Source organism: Homalodisca vitripennis, chromosome X (assembly GCF_021130785.1).
Source record: "Homalodisca vitripennis isolate AUS2020 chromosome X, UT_GWSS_2.1, whole genome shotgun sequence".
Classification (NCBI taxonomy): Eukaryota; Metazoa; Arthropoda; class Insecta; order Hemiptera; family Cicadellidae; genus Homalodisca; species Homalodisca vitripennis.
Window position 1 is genome coordinate 119,394,767 of NC_060215.1, and position 22,725 is coordinate 119,417,491.

Genomic DNA, 22,725 nt, shown 5'->3' on the forward strand with positions numbered 1-22,725 from the left:
AGGATATGAATAACAACTTGAATGTAAAAGTATATCACTGTATCTAAATATTAAAATATAATTATATAATCCTGCACCGATGTTAACTTGTTTATACCGTTTTCTGTGTAACTCACTAATCTGTATTTTTATGACAGTACAAACTGCATAATTGCATCAAAGTAAGTGTTAGATATAGCGTGGCTTGCGAACCACTGCTAAATACGTTGTAGCTTTATCAGAAACTAGACAAAAAAATAGTAACATATAACCAACCATATAGTAAAATTTCTCTAGCAGGACTTTCTTAGTAACTCTTCCAAAAAGATTACTTTAGTCTCATCTAATGAGACTGAAGCTGACATTCGTACAGGTGGTAAATTGTTTGGAAAAATAAAACAGTATTTGAAATATAAATAAAAGGGAATATATGATTTTTTTCTATCGAAAAAAAAACTCTTTCCAACACAATTAGGTTTTGCAAAAATAGGCGTGATAATATTCAGGAGATAAAGTCTAAACTGCTTGCAGTAGAAATGGACAGATTAAGCCATAATAAGCTGTTAATACAACTTTGGATTATAAAAATCAGTACAATAGCCTGAAAATAACGTGTTGTTGTAAAAGAATATTTATTAACTGGTGTATTTGAATTTCTTTTTCTTTAGCAATGGGAAGCACAAATAAAAATGTATTAATACATTAATATTGTTAAACAATATTAAGTTCTATATGTTTCTCGTAGGAATAAAATATACTCGGGTCAGAGGGTGCGACCCTTCTCTATTTGGCTCTGATTCCGTTATTCGGTGATCTGATTTAAAATCGTAGACATCATTTTGAACCATGATTAAGTATATATATCAGTATAGATATAATATAGTATATATGTATGAAAGTCATATTTTGATTTTTTTTTAAATTATAATAATTATTAATGTAAGAGTTTCAATCTCAAAATTCAAACATTATTAATTTCAAATTAATAATATTTAAGGAGTGTCGTTATAATTTATTGAAGTTCTTCTCCAGAGAAACTATTTAATTTTAAATAAACTCATACCTTAACACATACGCTCATAGTTACATAATACTGTAAACGTGTTCAATTAGCTTATTTAAATAATTCATTTATATTGTATTGCAAAAGCACATGCATAACATTTAAATATTATGGCCGGAATTGTATTTTCCTGACATGATAAACTTTGAAATGCATATCAAATCACATCTTATTTAAGGGATCTGCACTAAAAGGGCAAAGTCTTGAGGTTTACCAAAGGGATGAACTCAACAAGTAACAGTTGCTGAATAGTATTCAAAATTTCTCAGAGTAAACTTAAAACTAAAAATAACCACTTTGTCTGAATTACATTTAAACATTTAAAATATTCTGTACGTATTATAATACAATCTAAACAGACATAATTTTTAATATTTTGTAAACTGATAGCATTCTGTATACGTTGCTTTTACCAGTATAGTGTTCTGTATTTAGTAAATGCGTGTTTTTTAGATTATTGTTTTCATTAAGATGTAAATTAAGGATTTGTTAGCAAATCTTTAGTATAATATAGTAAACAAATTACTATACCCCGCGTCATTAATATTCAAAACAATCCACTACTATATTTTCACCATGGCCATATTATGGAAGAAGATAACAGATATCAAAATTTAGCAATGAACATGCATTAGGTATAAAAATTACCTAAGATACGTAAAAATAGAGTGTGCTATGCATGATCTTCACAGTTAATGATGATTTTAAGTGAGATAAATAGATAATAAGCAGGAATTAGATGAAGAATATTATTTAGTGAATGTTGTAGGATTATATCTGAAAACCCAAAACAAGGAAATCGTATACAGTAAATTATATTGATGAATTCTGGAAGCATGATGGTCATATCAGTATAGCCCTAATACCTATGTTCAAATAGGAAACTTGCTTGAAATACGGATAATTGATTAATTTCCCGTGAAACCTAAGGTAAAAAGCAATATATACAAGTACAATGCTAACACTTTAGTTTAAAAAAATTGGAGATCAAGGGATCAAATATTCTTTATATTCTTAATAAGATTATTAATTGTAGTGCACGACAATTTACTACAGCATCGGCTTATGTATAAAACCGCAGTTTGTATTGTGTCAAAATAATTATTTAAATAAAAAATAAGTTAATACATAATTCAGAAATATTGTTGCAAAAAAGTTATATTAACCTAATCACGAGATTTTAAACGCTAAATATATGTTATTAAGACATCCTAAAAAGATTTGATATACGTGATGCGGTAAATGAAATGTGTGGATTTGCATTAATTCCTTCAGTTAGCACATTGATATCGCCTCCACTTAAACGTACTTGGTAATCGTCCAACTAGATATGTTAGAGGCTCACAGCTGACTGAAGGAGGCTTAAGGAGCTCGGTGTATAGACTCAAGTTATATCTTACACTCAATCCGCTACCATACTCGCATATGTCCTGAGTATAATTATATATTATATTATATAATTATATGCAATTGAAATCGTAAATGTCTACCGTAATTTAATAACTAAGAAAATTTATTTATTACTCATTTATTGTCAACTGTCAATGTACACCTATATAGTTTCGTTTGTTACAGTATTTATGCTTAATAATGAAAAAGTGATTTATACATTCGCCGTAACATAAATTAAGAACTCTTAGAAAATATTATCTCACAACACACGTCATGTTAACTGCCTGCCTTTGGTGATTAGGTGAGTTAGCACAAGGTACGATACAGTTCACTGGGACTGCAAGTGAGGTGCAGCACAGGTTTCAAACAATTGAGAGGTATTTAATACTGGGTTTATGAAAGAATACTAAATCTCAATAGTCATGTGAAGATTAATAAATAAAAATCAGGCCTAAATGTATTAAACAACAGTTTATTTTCCACAACCCATGGTTGCACTGATATGTCCTTTACTATAGTACTTAATTTATTAAACTGTTAAAAGATTATCACGTGACCTATAATCAAAACAATGATAGTTAAAGTTTGGTCATCTATGTGCTATTTCTATTGAAATGAGGGAAATTAGATTTAGAAATTAATTGTTTGCATGACTTCAAAATAACGGAACAATAAAAATATAATTATATCTTGTTGTTTGAATTAACTATTACGTTGATGCCTAAGGATGCTTGAGATAGAACGCAAACTAAGGATAAGGTGTTTACGTCCGTGAGCGTGAGTGAATGTACCCAATAACTATATAAACAGAAATTTTTGTTTGACTGAATACTGATCTCTTTGATCCCTTTGTGTCTGTCTCACTCACACTTCTGTGACAGTCAGTGATCCTGTTACACAAAATGCTCTTGTGTCACAGAGTTTGTATATATATATATATATATATATATATATATATATATAAAACCTACAATAAGCATAGTCACTGTCGATAAGTAGGTTATCTTCATACTTGCAACAATTTAAACTGCCCCCGTCGTTTGGTAATTTACAAAATGTATTACAAATGTTTACAAAAATATTTTACTAAATTATATATTATACAATATATATATATATATATATATATATATATATAAGTACTTGTTGGTAAAGGTAGATTTTAAATAAAATTTTGTGGAATGACAAACGAAGAGGGCAGTTTAAATTGTTGCAAGTATAAAGATAGGCTACTTACCGACAGTGACTATACTCGTTGTAGGTTATGTCATCTCGGTTGTTGTTATTTTATTTTGATTAATGCAGTATTAAATCCTGCTCCTGGAAATTTGCAGTTTTGTCTCGTTAAGGTAGATGTGTCTGCGCTACATGCACAAGGAATGAAGATTCCGATCAGTCTCGAGAAGATTATGTAGTATTTAGTGACATTACAAATCGAAAACCTCAAAAAGATAATTCCAGTAGGCGATATAAAAAGCTTTCACTTGAGTTGTGTCTACTAGTACTAAGTGCATTACTATACTTTAAGAACAAAAACAGCTTAGGAAAGGAAATAAGTACTTGAGGGATGAACTCTGTGATGTGTAATATAAAATTATACTAATTATATTTCAATTACTACTCTGTCTTTATCTTGAAATAGGACGTTCCAAACATTTGTAATAAATAAAATTAGTATTACAATTTGGCAAACAAGCATTAGCTCATATAATACTACTCCTACCTGGTCCCACCAAACTTCAAGATGTGTATTGTGTTTGAACGATTTCGGTGCCTTCCCAGTTGAACCCAGAACCCGCATGTTTGACAAGGATATCAAATAGCCATAAACGTAAACGAAGTTCACGGGTCCTGCTTACCTGCACACAACCTCCCGTTAGCCATAAATAAAAATTATGTTTTCAATTAAACATCGTTACAAGATCTGCTGTTGTGCTATACGTAACCTGCTTGCTTAAATTAGTTGCATTGAGAACAAATACATTTATCAATATCGGGTTGATTCGACATCCCAAAATGATTTATATTAACGTACGAATCATTGCCATTTTATAAGCTCAACAATATATCACTGTAAATAATAACAATTTATATAATTATATAGCATTCATATCTTCTCAAATTTTAAAACATGTAATTTTTAAAGCTTAATTTTTGTATGCAAATACACAGAAATCGGTTCTTTTACTGTAACTATAATACTTATCCTAAAATTGTGGTGCAACAGTTTAACGAATATTTAAGAAAGCATAGGGGTTAAACTTAAATAAATTGAAATCTTCAAATTGTATCTTTGTTGAGTGATTTATAAACAGGCTTAGATCTGGGGTAACAAAATTTGTAGAAGACCAGTCCTTGTCAATACCTAGCAGAAAATACACAACTTTAAAACTTCTGTTGAGAGTTAGTCTCATGTCCAACAGAAAAAATTTACTATATAACGTTTATATTATATACTATAAACTAAAACACGCCATCGTCACTCGTGTGTCTCCAACCTTTTCAAGGTATCTCGCAAGGGTCTGGTGCCAACAGAACTTGTCTGGATTACGGAGTCTCGAACTTCATTATAGGCAACAACAGATGAGTCAAGAATGTTATAGGCCGAGTCTGTAGACGTGTAAGCATCGCTAGTCGGTTTAGAAGAATGTTTTTTCCTTTCAATGCCCTATACGTCTTTCCTTTGTTTGAAGTTTATTTTTGACGATGGAAGGATTGTGAAGGAAACAGGATTTTTCTGGACATTTGCCATCGTTCAGTGAAAAAAATCAATAACACTACGTTTCGAGATCTGCAATATGATCTCTTTTTCAAGTAAATAACTAACCTAATACATAATTAATTATTTCTTTATTGAGCTGTTCGACGTGGTCAACATGCGCAGGTTGGTTCCTGGTTAGTTTTTATATTCGAGAAAATATGGTATTTGCTATTTAGATTGTTGTAGTTATTCTGCGCATCCACATTATACATTCTTTTCTTTTCCAATGGTTGTGACACTAGCGGTGGGGTCGAGGAGGGCACAGACGAGCTAGCTGACGAGGCCGACTACACATCTTAGAGATGTCTGGGATCTCAAAGTAACAATGTATGGCCCGCTTTGCTTATCCTTACTAACAGTTCTTTTAGCTTTTTATAAACAATGCACTCATTAGACTAAGAATAATAAACACTGCACTCATTAGACTAAGAATAATAGCCTTCAATGTATTTACCGTATTGAGTGATAATTAACGTATTTCCCTTATTTGTAACTCATACGGTAAATTGTATTACCTTTAAGTCACAATACAAATAAAAAGTGCATAGTAAGAATAAATAAATAATACTTTGCCCAATAGTCCAAGGGCGCCCTGCTAGTGAGGCCTAGGTACCAAAACATGAGTAAAACGGCACGTAAATAACCGAAGCGAGGCACCTAGCACACTGTTTTGCTGGTTTTGTTAGATCAAGTAGATGTTATGACCAAATTAGATGTCATACGAGTAAACTCACGTTCATGCACCAGTGTATTAACAGTTCACAGCTATTTCAACGTTATAATACACAATGCGATACTAAAACGAAATATATCTTACACATAAAATTAAATAAATTAAACGAATATTTGAGACGATAAAAACAGTTTGCTGCAAGTCGGCCCAAGTGCAGTATCCCCAAAATGTAAGGCCTCACGCTTTTCAGTGCTTGTTTTTAATTTTTATGTAAGCTGCATTCATATATATCACCTCTTTAGAAAGCTAAGTGAACTGTAACTAGACAAAAATTAATCAAAAATTAATAATTATGTATGATCGTGTTATAAATAAGATATAGTTTTAATTATATTGTGTTTAACTATTATGTACCAATAACTGATATCAGTAAACAAGCAAAGCCTACGTAGAGCTAATTTTAAGTTAAATTTAATTATTTAATTACCTGAGCTGAAAGTAAAAAATAAGGTAGCCTTATCTTACTTCTTTATCAATGATTCCAGATATAATATGAGTTATATTAGAATGTTATGTCGGGGGTCGGTAGGCCTGTCCTACAATAATATTACCAGTAAAGATGGTATCTCAATAAATTTAATAATTGCATGCAGTACAACGTATTCGTCCGTAAGGAGAACTCTGAACGTATATTATCACACCATGCACGTAAAGTACTAACGCTTGAACCGGCCTTCACTTTGCCGGATAAATAATCACTGAGCAATAGCAATGATATAATTTCTCAAGGCAATTTCAGTTCTTCGAAATCGTACACGATGTCCCGTTGTCACTCACAGAGATTGGTGCACGTACTCTGTTATCTACTTACTGGAGTTAATGTCTCTTCTACCTATGATCGGCAAGATGAACTGATAAGAAACCAGAATTAAAACCACGCATTGAAAATCGATAGGATCCACCTTTAATTCAGAAAATATTATTCCCTCACTACATGAATGTAATGAGGTGGTCTACAAATAAGTTGAAGGGTTACATATTTTAACTTCTGGAGTGCATTTAACAAAAACAAAACTAATACCTATCTAAAATGATAAACATTCTGAAGATCAAATGAATGTTCTTCTACTTATGTGTTTTTTAATTACTTCCAAGACCGATTTATGAATTGTGTTTTTATTTGAATAGTTCTTTCTTTTTTTCCTTCTGTGGGATTGATGAGAAAAGCTCAATCCGTGACTCTTCCATTCTTCCTCACACAAAACCCTTTTCTATTTTCTATAGCAATATCGTGGATTTTCCTAGGAGCTACAGCTCCTTCTTCCATTTATAAGATATTATAAATCATACTATCTGTTTCCCATTGAAGTATTGTGTGTTTAACATATTCAATTCTGATATCCTGATTTCTGCTTGTAGCCATTTATCTGAGAATTTATGTTATGTTTGGGTGGAATTAGAATCGCTCTTATTGATATTAGAATAGTTAGCGTTAGAACTTCCACTTCTTAAAATCTGTTTATGTCTAGCTCGAGTTTCCCGTCGTCAAGCTGTGTGGTCAACTCCTATAAACTTATCCACCAAAACAGCTTGTCGACTAGTTAGTTTATTAATCTGACTCACAACCTCATCCTTAGATTTCAATTCCATGACATCAGTCTGGAACTCAAAGATGTTCGTCGTTTTAGCAGATATCATTTGCGATACCAGTGGGGAGGATGAGAGGGCACAATATTGATTGATATATGTCGCTAAAATATTAACATAAGACATTAATGAAGGCACAGGGGACCAGCTCCCCATTTTAACTAAAATACATTTGAACTTGTAGATGTCAAACAAACTGTTTATACATCTCAACAGTCATTCAGGTGTATTTGTTTATGCGTTAGCTGGGATAAACTTAAGTAAGTTCAAACTACCTTCATGTAATTAGAAAAAAAACGCCTCGAGATAATGATATTTTATTAATAAAGGCAGGTTCTAATTATTTCAGCACCATCAAAATAACAGGTCACCTGCATCCTTCGTGGTGTAACAACTCTCTCGTTTTGTGAAGTCGCGTAGACACACAATTTCGTAATTGTGAATTTATTTCATGAACATAATCTCCCTTCTAACGGACTAATTAATGAAAAAATAAAAAGAACTTATGCAGATTTAATAATAAAAAAGCAAGAGGGGTAACTATTGTGTGGGCAACAGAAAACTATTAAACCTAAATAGCCAACACGCAAATGGCCTTGGCAAAAGTATACTATTTGGAGAAATAGTGAAATCCATGAACATTCTATATGCTCAAGACTATGTTCTTGCCCATGAGATTACTACATCTTTGTGATAGGACACATCGGAGACATCCCGAATCACAGCATGTCCCTGCAATTGAGCTGAACGGTGAGAGCTGTTACAATAACGACGTGGAGGGTACACAACCTCCGACAACTGAGGAATGCGGCGGAGGGCAACCCTGCGAATACGTCGACCTGGGATCTAGCAATGCTTCCTACTACAATGATGAGAGTTGAACTTGTGTCATCGGACTTGATTAGTTTTTCATATTTGTTTACAACCCACAATGATCATTCAGATTTATTTAGTAAAACTGGCCAAAGGGGAATGTATCGAAACAAGTAAGTTGTTCAAACGTAACTTCAAAAGATGGTAACGGGGTAGATTCAGGAAAACATAAGCAACGTTAGACACAAGTTTTTACAGCTATGCTTGTCGTTCACTTAGGTAACTGATATAATCTATATCTTTACTGAACTATCAAAGCGTAATCAAAGAACTATAATATGTAAAACTTTAACTTGAACATTTTAATAGATTACAATTCTCATGTTACATTATTAACAAATTAATTTCATTGATTGACATGAGGGAAATTGTAAAACAACAAACAGGATCACGATAACATATGCATCTCTCCTAGATAGTGTATTTACGAGTGTTCAAGGTTACATTGATTGTGAGGTAACATTGAATTGCTGTTATAAAGCATTTGTTCTAATCGGGTACAAAATTCAATAGCTTTGTGTTTTCTATGCTGGGAAGTTATGGAGCTATGGAGTTATGGAGTTGTAGCTCTTTTATGGCTAAAATCGCATTTGTCTCACAGGATACAGATTATTCAATTTGCTTCTTAAAATAAGATTTACTTGATAACAAATGGGGTGCCGCAAAGTTCCATTCTGGGGCCACCTCTTTCTATCCTCTATAATCAACTATAATCATGTGTGCTGGTGGAACACTAATTTGATACTTCACGCAGATGACACTATGGTTCTTCTTGGCGGCCCAGATAGTGATATTGACCTACGACCATCTTCTTCCCTTGTAAATATTGATCGTTGTCTGATGAAAAATAGCCTAATGCTGAAGGCCAAGAAATTCACGTTTATTCACTTTCTAAAAGAAACAAGCAAACTTCTGATTTATTGGTAAAAAGAAATGAAATTTAGGATCAGTCTCAATCTAAAAGTAAAAAATAAAGTAAAGAATGTCTTATTTTACCAGGCGAAGTTAGGGTTAAGAAGCCCTCTCTAACATTTAACCTGGGGACCAACGGCTTAAAGGTGACTTCCGAACCACCGCCAATGGCCGGGCAGGCGGGCCGCTTGCAAGGATAGAATCGCTCAGCGGTTACCTATCCAAGCAGCAACCACGCTTGACGTTGCTTGATTTGGTTATCTTGCGATAACCGCCGTACCCGCTATACTGTGCCATTGGCAAATCTACGTGTTTTTTAGGTGTAAAATTTGATAGTAGACTGCAGTGATATCATCATGTATCTAGGTTTTGTCGCAAAGTTAATAAAGTACGTTTTGCTTTGCGAACTTTCAGTCCATTTAAGATCAGATATCCGTTAGTGACTGTTTACTACGGGTGCTTTGTTTCCCTGTTGGCGTATGAGATCGAGGTCTGAGGTGCTCATGAGTCACCTGTAGAACATGAATTTTTGTTCCAAAGATAGTTGTACAGGATTTTATGCTTGGTCGAATACTTTATTTATGTATACTTTGGAAACTTGACATTCTGTAAATTAAATCCCCATTAATGTTTATAGTTCACGTGTATGTGAGGAAGTGTTTCTGTCAATTTCTATTCGTAGGAATCACTGATGTCTACTGGACCAGGCACTGCACTTTGCTTCGCACTTCCTCTCATTAATGTCCTTGCGTGAGCTTAGGGTAATGCACGCGGGTCACTTTTTACAATGTTGTCCTTGAAAATTTGATCGATGTCTGTAAGACAACAATTTTAATAAAGAACCATAGGAAGTACATAATAGTTTAGGAATTCTATAATGTTAATAAATTCATCTCTGGCAGTGGGTTTTAAGTTGTGAATGTATACGAATATTTTCTTATTTGCATTTTTCTTTGTGGATACTGTGAATTGTGATTCTGCTGATAGCACTGTGATATTAAGATACATTTAATCAACATTTAAGATTGCGATGTATTGTTTTGCACCTTATGCAATAAAAAATACTAAGAATTAAATATTAGTCTATCATTTATCAGTTAGTAGCCATTTTTTGAAATAGCCAAACTTAGTTCGGATATGGTTGTACGTGAATAATTCAATACTATTCAGGATTGTTATATTATAAGTTTATATATCCTGTGAATGAAAGAATTAAAAAACAATTCAATTGATTTTAAATATTTGAACGAAAAACCTAAATAAAATAGGTTACACAATAGAAATTATTATACTAAAAGCTATGTACTATAAAGTGTATTTCAGTTACTCTGAAGAATGGTTAAACTAATAAAACTTATTTGTTACGTATGTTTTTGTGTTTGAAGATAAAGGACAGGTTCAGCAAAAAGTTATGACATGTGAATTCAAGTATCAGAAGCAATTGATTTAATAATGTTGAAGTAAGACAACACTATCGAGGAATTTTAGTGAAATCATTTCTGTATGTATAACTGTATATTGAAAACTATTGATTTATCTTATAATGCAGTGTAAAAGTTCGTAAAACAATGCATTTGACTTAAGTATAAAGTTTAAAAAATAGAGAAAGTCTAAATTTACCCAACATTGAGAAACATGGAAAACTGTGACAACAACAAACGAGCTGACTTTGTTTCTGTTGTCAACTTACTGTTTGTTTACCCGAGTCTCTGCTTCTGATGTGGATCAATAAAATCAGTGTGAATGATTCTTACTGCTTCGCTCAGAGTTAAATTTTACCTTATATAAACAAATAGTGTTATAAATTATTTATTTTCACGGTTCATAATAATAGGTTCGTTGATATATTGGGAGGGGTACCTATCTAAAGTCTCTACCACTAGCCGAATAAATCGGCGTCGATTTATATATTCAGGTGTTTACGGGTACACGATAACGGATATACTGTCAAGACTATGTTTGAATCTGTACCATAGAGGACTAACATGATACTAACTCGCTAATTATTTAGATGAACGTGGTCCTAGAGTTAGACACTTTTAGGGCTGAAGGAGGTAATTTTAATGCCCCAGGAGGTACAGGAAAAACATTTTTAATCAATCTGCTTTTAGAAAAAGTGAGATCTACCGGAAAAGATTAGCTGTTGCGTCATCCTGCATTGTCGCTACGCTTTTGCAAGGAGTCCGAACCGCACACTCTACATTCAAGCTCCCGATGATAATAACAGCGTCTGTAGTGTTTCTAAACAGAGCAATACAGGACAATTGATGCGTGACTGCTCATGAATAGTCTGGGACGATGCTACCATGTCAGACAAGACGTCTGTGGAAGTACTAGATAGGACAATGCGTGATTTTCACAATAAAAATTCACCTATGGGTGGATGTACAATTCTGTTTTTGGGAGATTTCCGTCAAATCCTACCAGTTGTGACTCGAGGAACACGTGCTGACGAAATAAAAGCTTCGCTAAAAAGATCTAACCTTTGGCCACATGTCAATAAATTAGAAATGTGTATAAAATGTGAGAACAGGCTATTTCCAGAGATTCTGCTAAAAGTTGGCAATGGAGAGCTAACACAAAGTGAGGGAAGGATTAACCTTGAAACCTTTGTGTTTTGATAGATCCTGACATTGATAACATAAGTTAGAAAATATCTTGGTTTAAAGAAAGAGCGATTCTGTCACCAACTAACGAACAAGTAGATAAGGTAAATGACTTGATTCTTTCAAAGATTGATGCGCCAACGAAAATATACTACTTGGTCGATACTGTTCTGGATTTGGAAGAAGCTGTTCATTTTCCTACAGAATTTCTAAACTCTTTGAAGTCGTCTGGACTCCCTCCTCACAAAATAGTGTTGAAAGTAGGTTGCCCTGTTATTTTATTAAGAAACCTGAATCCACCTAAACTTTGCAATGGCACGCGTTTGCTGGTAAAATCACTGAAAACTTTCATAATAGAGTGCACAATACTCACAGGATGTGGTAGCGGAGAAGATGTATTGATTCTCCGAATCCCTCTGATACCATCGGATTTACCCTTCCAATTTAAACGTTTACAGTTTCCGGGAAAGACATCTTTTGCAATGACCATTAATAAGTCGGGTCAAACCTTCAACGTTGCAGGCTTAGATTTGAGCGTTAATTGTTTTTCACATGGCCACCTGTATGTCGCTCTTTCAAGAATAACCTCTTGAAATTGAAATTATGCTGCATCACATTTCGAAAACAGCTTTTCAGCGTATGCTTCGTTTCATTTGCATATTTATATTCCAAGAAGCAGTAAATGTTTAATAGAATACTGAGCTTTAATTCTTTTAATGCACCCTGATTTAAATATATAAAAAAATCACATTTATTATACTAATCAAATGTTTTTCTAAATATTGATTTGAAAAAGTAGTTTGCATGAAACTCATATTAGTGTAAACATGTAAAATATTTCTTTCGCTCATTTTATTATGTATGTATCACAATGTTACATATAACTGTGCAATCCAAAGAGCGTTTTATTTAATTAATCTAGTGTATTTCTTAACAGTACACCGAGCATCGACAATGTAGAGAACATTACAAAACAAATATAAGATGCATAATGAGGAAACTTTTAGAAATGTTTGAAATAACAATGTTTACAAATTCCCATTCGTTATATTTAACAACATAGCATGCGGATAATTATAAAGGGTTTCAAATTTAACTCACTCTCTATCAGAATCGGTTAGGGGCAAGCCAAACATTTCTTTAATTTAATAAATTTTTGTGTAATACCTCAAATGAAAGGCCATGATGAGACCAAACAAATGGCACTAATAAAACCTTTATATTTTAGTGATCTAAGTCAGTAATTTATTGATTAGTATAATAGAGCCTCATTACTCTATCCAAAATGGGTATTACTTGAATAAAGATAATCATCTGAATATATTTGATGCTATCTTAGGGAAAGCTCCAATTTTTTACTTTTTATAGGACTTAAAAAACTAGACAACACAACTGAATCGGTCATTATAGAAAAGACATATGTGACATTTTTCAAACTTTCGGGAAAAAACTGTGTTATCAAACCAGTTTCCATAGTAACTTGTAATAATAATTTCCATGCAACAATAGACTAATTTGCTATTTATACTTATAATTAAAAATTCTTTTTGTCATCAAAAAAACTTAAATAAAAAAGGCAAAATAATTTCACATGTGTTGTTTTTGCAAAGAATGAGGAATTCGCAATATTTAATGGGCTCAAAAATGATTAATGAGTGTTATACACACAGAGAAACCATATTTATCTGTAATAGTAAGATCAGAAAAGTATACAAAAATTAAAAGTTATTTTTTTATTTGTTTATGATCTTGATAAAAAACACAACTTCCAGTGTTTTAGTTTGGTCACAGTTTCAGCACGAAGACGCATCAGATGCGATGTTCGAGTCATTATCATGAGCTAATGTTGGCCACTGGTAGATTTCATCATAAAACTCTTCGTAACCTGTTAAATAGGGTTTTAACTTCTTCATATCCACGATTTTTCCATTTTTAATCGGTATTTTACCGTTTAAATAGGCACGTGTTGTAGGTGGTTCTGAGACATGTCTTGTTTTGCCAAAGGAAAATTTGCTTTCTATTAGGCCCCCAATGAAAAATTTTGCAACAACCTTGCCTCTGGATTCTTTGCTGAAGATAAACTGTCTATAATTGGATATTTTGAAAAAGACTTTTTCTTCTTTGGGAATGCAACGGCCGGATGTTTCATCTGAACACGTTTGCTTTTTGTAAAAAGTTGGCCACCATTTATGAAAGTGCAAGATTTCTCGAGTCTTAACATAGTAAATTGAAAATCTACCTTTTGTATAAGAGCGCAAAAATAGCTCACTATATTGTTGTGGAGTGTAAATGCGATCTGAAGTTCTCAAACTTCTTTTTAGGACCGCCAAAGTCTCGATCAAATGGCATGAATGAGTGTCCTCTCACAGGGAAAAAATGAATAATTTTCTCAAACCTTTGACTGTCACACACAAAAAAACAGGAATCGGAGTAAAGTATGGTTTTTATTTTGTCCTCCCTTCCCATCACTAAAACATACAGCTTTTTCACTGTTTCTGGTAACTTTTGTATGTATTGCCAAATAAACGAACACACTTCATTTGGGGATTTTCCAGCTTCACCTTCATGATATAAATACAGGTCAGCGTGACCACTTTTTTAGATCGTGGATGCAAAAGATATTTAAATTCAACTGCCTAAGATAAAATACTCCTTGCACAGGAATGCGTGGAAGTAGTTAAGTTGCCATGAATTCAAAACATAACGTTTCTGTCATCATCTTTATCATCTTAATTTTTTCTTGCTATACGCAAAGCGTCATAAAATTTGTTGGAACGCCCTGTATGTAACATTTGCTCCGCAGCTAAATTCGTTTTAGCATTATCGCTAAGATTTTTGTCTTTCATTTTCATGGAAAAAGCTTCACAAGCACTGCAGACATCAACTTGAGGCCGTCTAAAACTATAATTAAAATTTTCTTTATAATATTGTAGGAAGAATTTATATATTTTAACTATACCTTGGTATACAGGGTATTCCTCCAAAAACAGTTGGTGCATGATTTTGTCATTCAACATAGCATCTAAATAATGCTTCGGTTTACCACCATAGTGAGTTGTTTTAAATCGTAATAAATTTGTAATGTGATCATGAATCACTTGGCAGATTTCTCCACTTATAGCATTACCGCTACGTGATTGACCTCGTAGGTCCCCTTGAGCTTTTACTAGGAACAAGCAGATTACTTAAACGTCGTACACGGCTGACAGATATTCCATTTAATTTCATGTAAATCTAATTTCAAGTAAAAAAGTTAACTAAACTTCTTTTTAGGACCGCCAAAGTCTCGATCAAATGGCATGAATGAGTGTCCTCTCACAGGGGAAAAAATGAATAATTTTCTCAAACCTTTGACTGTCACACACAAAAAAACAGGAATCGGAGAGTAAAGTATGGTTTTTATTTTGTCCTCCCTTCCCATCACTAAAACCATACAGCTTTTTCACTGTTTCTGGTAACTTTTGTATGTATTGCAAATAAACGAACACACTTCATTTGGGGATTTTCCAGCTTCACCTTCATGATATAAATACAGGTCAGCGTGACCACTTTTTTAGATCGTGGATGCAAAAGATATTTAAATTCAACTGCCTAAGATAAAATACTCCTTGCACAGGAATGCGTGGAAGTAGTTAAGTTGCCATGAATTCAAAACATAACGTTTCTGTCCATCATCTTTATCATCTTAATTTTTTTCTTGCTATACGCAAAGCGTCATAAAATTTGTTGGAACGCCCTGTATGTAACATTTGCTCCGCAGCTAAATTCGTTTTAGCATTATCGCTAAGATTTTTTGTCTTTCATTTTCATGGAAAAAGCTTCACAAGCACTGCAGACATCAACTTGAGGCCGTCTAAAACTATAATTAAAATTTTCTTTATAATATTGTAGGAAGAATTTATATTTAACTATACCTTGGTATACAGGGTATTCCTCCAAAAACAGTTGGTGCATGATTTTGTCATTCAACATAGCATCTAAATAATGCTTCGGTTTACCACCATAGTGAGTTGTTTTTAAATCGTAATAAATTTGTAATGTGATCATGAATCACTTGGCAGATTTCTCCACTTATAGCATTACCGCTACGTGATTGACCTCGTAGGTCCCTTGAGCTTTTACTAGGAACAAGCAGATTACTTAAACGTCGTACACGGCTGACAGATATTCCATTTAATTTCATGTAAATCTAATTTCAAGTAAAAAAAGTTAACTAAACTTCTTTTTAGGACCGCCAAAGTCTCGATCAAATGGCATGAATGAGTGTCCTCTCACAGGGAAAAAATGAATAATTTTCTCAAACCTTTGACTGTCACACACACAAAAACAGGAATCGGAGTAAAGTATGGTTTTTATTTTGTCCTCCCTTCCCATCACTAAAACATACAGCTTTTTCACTGTTTCTGGTAACTTTTGTATGTATTGCTAAATAAACGAACACACTTCATTTGGGAATTTTCCAGCTTCACCTTCATGATATAAATACAGGTCAGTGTGACCACTTTTTTAGATCGTGGATGCAAAAGATATTTAAATTCAACTGCCTAAGATAAAATACTCCTTGCACAGGAATGCGTGGAAGTAGTAGTTAAGTTGCCATGAATTCAAAACATAAACGTTTCTGTCATCATCTTTATCATCTTAATTTTTTCTTGCTATACGCAAAGCGTCATAAAATTTGTTGGAACGCCCTGTATGTAACATTTGCTCCGCAGCTAAATTCGTTTTAGCATTATCGCTAAGATTTTTTGTCTTTCATTTTCATGGAAAAAAGCTTCACAAGCACTGCAGACATCAACTTGAGGCCGTCTAAAACTATAATTAAAATTTTCTTTATAATATTGTAGGAAGAATTTTATATTTAACTATACCTTGGTATACAGGGTATTCCTCCAAAAACAGTTGGTGCATGATTTTGACATTCAACATAGCATCTAAATAATGCTTCGGTTTACCACCATAGTGAGTTGTTTTTAAATCGTAATAAATTTGTAATGTGATCATGAATCACTTGGCAGATTTCTCCACTTATAGCATTACCGCTACGTGATTGACCTCGTAGGTCCCTTGAGCTTTTACTAGCAACAAGCAGATTACTTAAACGTCGTACACGGCTGACAGATATTCCATTTAATTTCATGTAAATCTAATTTCAAGTAAAAAAGTTAACTTTTTCTTTTTTTCTTTCTTCAACAGAATCTTTTTCGGGGTAATCGCCATCTTGCAGGTTAACCTCATTTTCTCCGATAGGCCTATCATTTCTCCTTTTAAGCTTGCGACGTCTTATCGCTTTCCGTTTCTCAATCAAACTCTGTAGATATGCATCTTGTGTATTCTTACTATCCAATGAATAGAAATAGTTCCACAGTTCAGTTTTATCTTCTTGAGATATAAGGGCGTTTCAAAAAGGACTTTACAACTTTGAAAATTCATATAAATTTTATTAAACAAGGTGCAGAGCTGGTTTTGGTGTTATTTTTAAAGGAAAATACTTCAAGTTTTTTACCTTAAACTAAAGATGTTCTACGTGGCTTCCGTTGGTTATTCTGCAGACATCCCATCGGTAGCCGATTTCTTCCTAGACTCGCACCAGCATTTCAGGTGTAACTTGCTCAGCAGCAGCGTAAATTCTTGCTCTAAGTTCAGGTAGAGTGGCCGGCAAAGGTGGTACGTACACCATATCTTTTATGAAACCCCAGAAGAAAAACTCTAGCGGTTTCAGGTTTGGTGAAGGGGGGGCATGCCATTGGCGCATCACGGCCTATCCGTTGACTTGGGAAGCGGTCATTTACAAAATCTCAGAAGTCAGTCAGATAGTGTGGTGGTGCGCCATCTTGCATAAAGAAAACATTTCGTTCTCGGTCATCCTCATCGATATGTGGTATTAAAAATTTTTGCAACATATCAAGGTACACTATCCCATTGATGGTTCTCTCTTGGAAAAAAAGGGGCCGTACACTTTCCTCTTGCTCAAACGTACAAAAAGCGTTCACTTTAGGGCTACCACGAACATGTTGTAATGTTTCATGTGGATTTTCGCTGCCCCAAATCGTACAGTTATGTGTGTTTACCTTGCCACTTAAGTGAAAAGTGGACTCGTCAGAAAGGATTATGTTGTCCAAGAAATGTTCATCATCATCCACTCGATTTAACATATCCACAAAGAAGTTCCTACGGGCTTATCAGTGTCTTTAATTGCTTGTAAAAGCGAATATCGGTATGGTTTTAATTGCAAACGTTTTCTTAACACACGCCAAACCGTCGTATGTGGTACTTGCAGCTCACGAGATGCACGCCGGGTCGATTTCTTAGGGCTATTTACAAAACATCGTCTCACTTGCTCAACGACTTCGTCAGATGTGCTTAGACAAACTGAGGAGGATTTTTTTATGTTTCACTGAGCACCCTGTTTTTTACAAAAAAAAACTATGCCACTCATAAATTGTAGGCCTACTAGGAGGATCTTTAGCGTACTTAGTACGAAAATTACGCTGAACTGTTGTCGTAGACTTCGATTCTTAAACCAAAAACACACAACTAGCACGCTCCGGTCCAGTGAAGGCAGCCATGTTTAACGTAACTGTCACTAGCGCTTGTGCGTCGCGATTAGGCACTAGCGGACTACGCGAGTCAAAACGTGAACTGTTTTCCTTTATAACAACACCAAAACTAGCTCTGTACCTTGTTTAATACATTTTATATGAATTTTCAAAGTTGTAAAGTCCTTTTTGAAACGCCCTGTATTAGAATAGCACTTTTCGGCACATTTACAGTTAAAATCCTCTTGTACTTTACCATAGACTTTCTTACCCGAGTGGGATGAGTATTCGACACCTTTCATTCTAGCATTTTTAACAATGTTTCTCTTGTATTCACTTTCATTTCTGTTGTATTTTTTTTCTTTTAATAGTCGGTTCACAATCACTTTCACTTGACATGGTAATAACAAAATATATTTCTTTCACAATCACAACAACTTTTAGGTTAGTAATATTATAATAAACAATAAATATTAACAAGTAAAAACATATCTGATTGAAACAGCAGATTACAGTGTTGCCAACAGCAACAAGAGGCAGAGAAAATCGTCATCCAGTACAGAAACAACATATGTGTATACACTTGTGTCGTTTCTGCACGGAACGAAATATTCTGATCCAAAATTTAACAGGCAAAGCATCATGGCACATGTGTCATTTCTGCACGGAATTGTGCCCCTACTCAAATAGAACAAGAAAAAAAGTGAAATTTGAAAACATTTCATATGTTCATCCCGAAGGAGATATGTACATTTGAAACATTTTACAAATTATTAAGGAGTTGAGGTGGGATTAAAGAAAATTCGTCATATTGGAAAATAAGATTACGAAAAATATTTTGTGGCACTTGATAGAAGTTAATTTTGTCACCCCCCCCCCCCCCCACCCCATAATACTCAATATGAATTTCGATTACGTATAATAACAGTATCATTTGGTTTTAAATAATTACGCGCGCATTACGTTAATTTTTCAAATTAAGCTTCCTAAATTAATATTATGTATTTCCTGTACTATCTCCTTTAACACTGTAAAAATTTAAGATACAGTACATTCTATGAAACTTATGTATTTTCCTGGATCTCCATGCTGTGTATAGCTCAGAATCTCGTCTAAATCTGTCATATATCTCTTAAACTATCTACTTAACACATTAAATTACATTCTCTCCTGAGTATTATTCTTCAATAGCACTGCAATGTTTTGTTTATCTCAGCCTACGTTGTTCCTCTAAAATCCTGCCTAATAATAGGATCCTCCTGAAATTTATAATTCATTCATTTTATTACCAGAGGCTGCAAGTTACATGTTTTGTTATCAGCCAAACCAAAGATTTGCTTTATTTGTTTGCCCGTAAACATTTAAATGTGTAAGGAAGTGTCATAAACATGTACTCAGGATATACTCAAGCAGTTGCATTAAATAAAATCACAAAAATTAGATGTTTATTAACATATATTAAGGTATGCTGTTCTGTTACTCTCCCTAAATAAATTTCAAAACTTACAGTAATACTTTCTCATAATACAAATGTTTGATTTTGTCATCATGGCTATTGTAGTGATATAGTCCTCCCAGATAAATGTTGATTTTAAAGGATATCCGGGATTTCAGAATGTTTTCAAAAGATATTGAACAATATTCATAAATGTCTTCAATATTCACAGAATTTGGAAGTTTTAAAGTCTACCAAAAGTTAATGTTTTATACAGTGCACAGACTACGGACTGCTCAGTCTTAGGTTGCATGCAAAATCCCAAGAATACTGCTAATCTCATTAGGCTAAACGTGCTACTATGTCATATGTGGAAATGAAATGAAATGAAAAATTCTTTATTTTTACAGGCAAAGTTAGGGCCGCATGGCACTTTCTTACACTTAACCTGTTGCAATGTAAAATTTAAAACATTAAATAAATATTATCTAAGAATAAAACAAAACATAATAAAGATAATAAAATAAAGAAATAATTACATTTACACAAAGTGGTGAAATTAATGTAATATTTTAACGTGTAATAATTAAAATTTAACACATTAATAAATTAACCATCTCTACTATTCTTAAAACATAATATAAATTTATATTTTTAATATACAAATAAATTAAAGTATTTATTGCTAAATGAACTTTTTCACACACAATCTCACATTCATCCCTCTGCCAGTGTCACGCCCACAGCATCTCAGACCGGAACTGCCCCGGCTAACCCCTCAAGATACATATCTTTCAGTTTCGCCACAAACCGGGAACTGCTATCGATGGAAGTAATTGTTTAGGGAAGGGCATTCCACAACCTACAAGCCATTACATGAAATGACTTATCAAACACTGCAGTCCTGTGCTGAGGCATTCTCAAAATGTATGAGCCAGAGCGAGAGCTTCTTACACCTACATGAGACACAGATTTAATATATTCAGAAAAATATCTTGGAAAACCAAATTTCAATATTGAATGAACTAGTTTTAAAATTTTGATGGACCTTTGATCTTTTAATTTTAGAATATTTGACTGAATATAGTACGGGTGTGATGTGCTGCTCCCGTCTCATATCGTAAACGTAACGTATACAGTAGTTTTGAGTTCTTTGCAGCTTCTCACTCAGCACTATGGTCATATCATTGATCACGGAGTTACAGTAATTGAAATGTGGAAGTACGAGTGATTTAGTCAAGAGCAGCTTGATATGTTCTGGTAAAAATCGTTGTAAACGTTTCAGTGAGTGAATAGATGCGAAAAGCCGTTTACAAATCTCCGCAACAGCGTCAGTCCAAGTCAAAGTCGAGTTTATAGTCAAACCAAGATCCTTCACCTTGTCGTAGTATGGCAGGGTGTTACCATTTACAGTTAACGTTTCAATAGTATTGAAGTTTATTGAGTTTCGTAAACGAGAGTGACAAATAATGATTGGTTTCGTTTTTGCATGGTTTAGTCTCAGGCCATGATTTTTGGACCACATAATCCCTGTGGCACCCCACAAGTAACAATTTCCCAGTCCGAAGTCATGTCATCCACTTTTACACACTGCCGTCTCCCTGACAGATAAGATCTCAGCCAAGTTAATACATGACTAGAAAACCCTATTAGCCTTAGTTTAGCTAGCAATACTTTATGGTTTACGCTGTCGAAAGCTTTTGAGAAATCGAATAGTGAGAATTGTGCCCTGTCTGTGATCCATAGCAAGCCTAATGTCATCCGTCACTTTTAAAAGTGCAGTTTCTGTACTGTGGTTGGTCCGAAAACCAGATTGATAGTCACTAAATATGTTGTTGTAAGATAGATATTCAGTGAATTGGCAGTGCACAATTCTCTCTAGGCCTTTAGATAATGCAGGAAGAATATTTATCGGCCTATAATCTGAACATGACGCTGGTGCTGAAATCTTATTAAGAGGACGGACAAAAGCAGACTTCCATTGTGATGGGAAAATACCACTCCTAAGAGACGTGTTGAAAATAAATGTGACTATTGGAAGGACAGCAAATAGAATATTCTTTATGAGGCGTATTGGGATGCCATCGTACCCAACAGCATTACTGCGAATACGGCGTATAGCTTTCAAACACGTCACCCTGTATCACAGGTTTAAAAGTAAACTCAGGATAACCACAACTACGGTGAGGTAGGTTTTGAAGATGTTTTAAGTAGTCCTCCACTTTTTCCTGACTGAAAACTTTGACTACAAGATGTAAAAAAAAAACAGAAATGTCATATGATTGTTCTCAGTATGTTTAAAAATATAAATCTACGATTCTCTTGCGTAGCCATCGTGTAAAAATGTGCATTGGCTAACGCTCAGCCAAATTCCTTGGTATGACATGTACCATTATCAAAATCAATGTTGCTTATATAAAATGAAGCTTCAATATATAAGTTTATACGTTAGTTCGTCCTCAAGCTATCCTACGAACAGACAGACAGGTAGGGATAGACACAAATCGAATATTTCCTGCCCCTGATGCAATAGACTATGTAATTATATTCATGCGCTAACGCTCAGCCAAATTCCTTGGTATGACATGAACCATTATCAAAATCAATGTTGCTTATATAAAATGAAGCTTCACTATATACGTTTATACGTTAGTTCGTTCTCAAGCTATCCTGCGAACAGACAGACAGTTAGGGATAGACACAAATCAAATATTTCCTGCCCCTGATGCAATAGACTATGTAATTATATTCATTCGCTAACGCTCAGCCAAATTCCTTGGTATGACATGTACCATTATCAAAATCAATGTTGCTTATATAAAATGAAGCTTCACTATATAAGTTT

General features: G+C 33.9%; 1 protein-coding gene across 1 annotated transcript in view; it reads left to right on the forward strand.

The window, feature by feature from the left end:
• Window positions 1-11,606: 11,606 nt before the first annotated feature.
• Window positions 11,607-22,725, forward strand: part of LOC124369583 — a 51,706-nt gene continuing 40,587 nt past the window's right edge. The window contains exons 1-2 of the mRNA XM_046827624.1: window positions 11,607-11,858; window positions 12,035-12,235. Of these exons, the coding sequence (XP_046683580.1) occupies window positions 11,607-11,858; window positions 12,035-12,235 (453 nt within the window). The remainder of the gene's footprint in view (window positions 11,859-12,034; window positions 12,236-22,725) is intronic.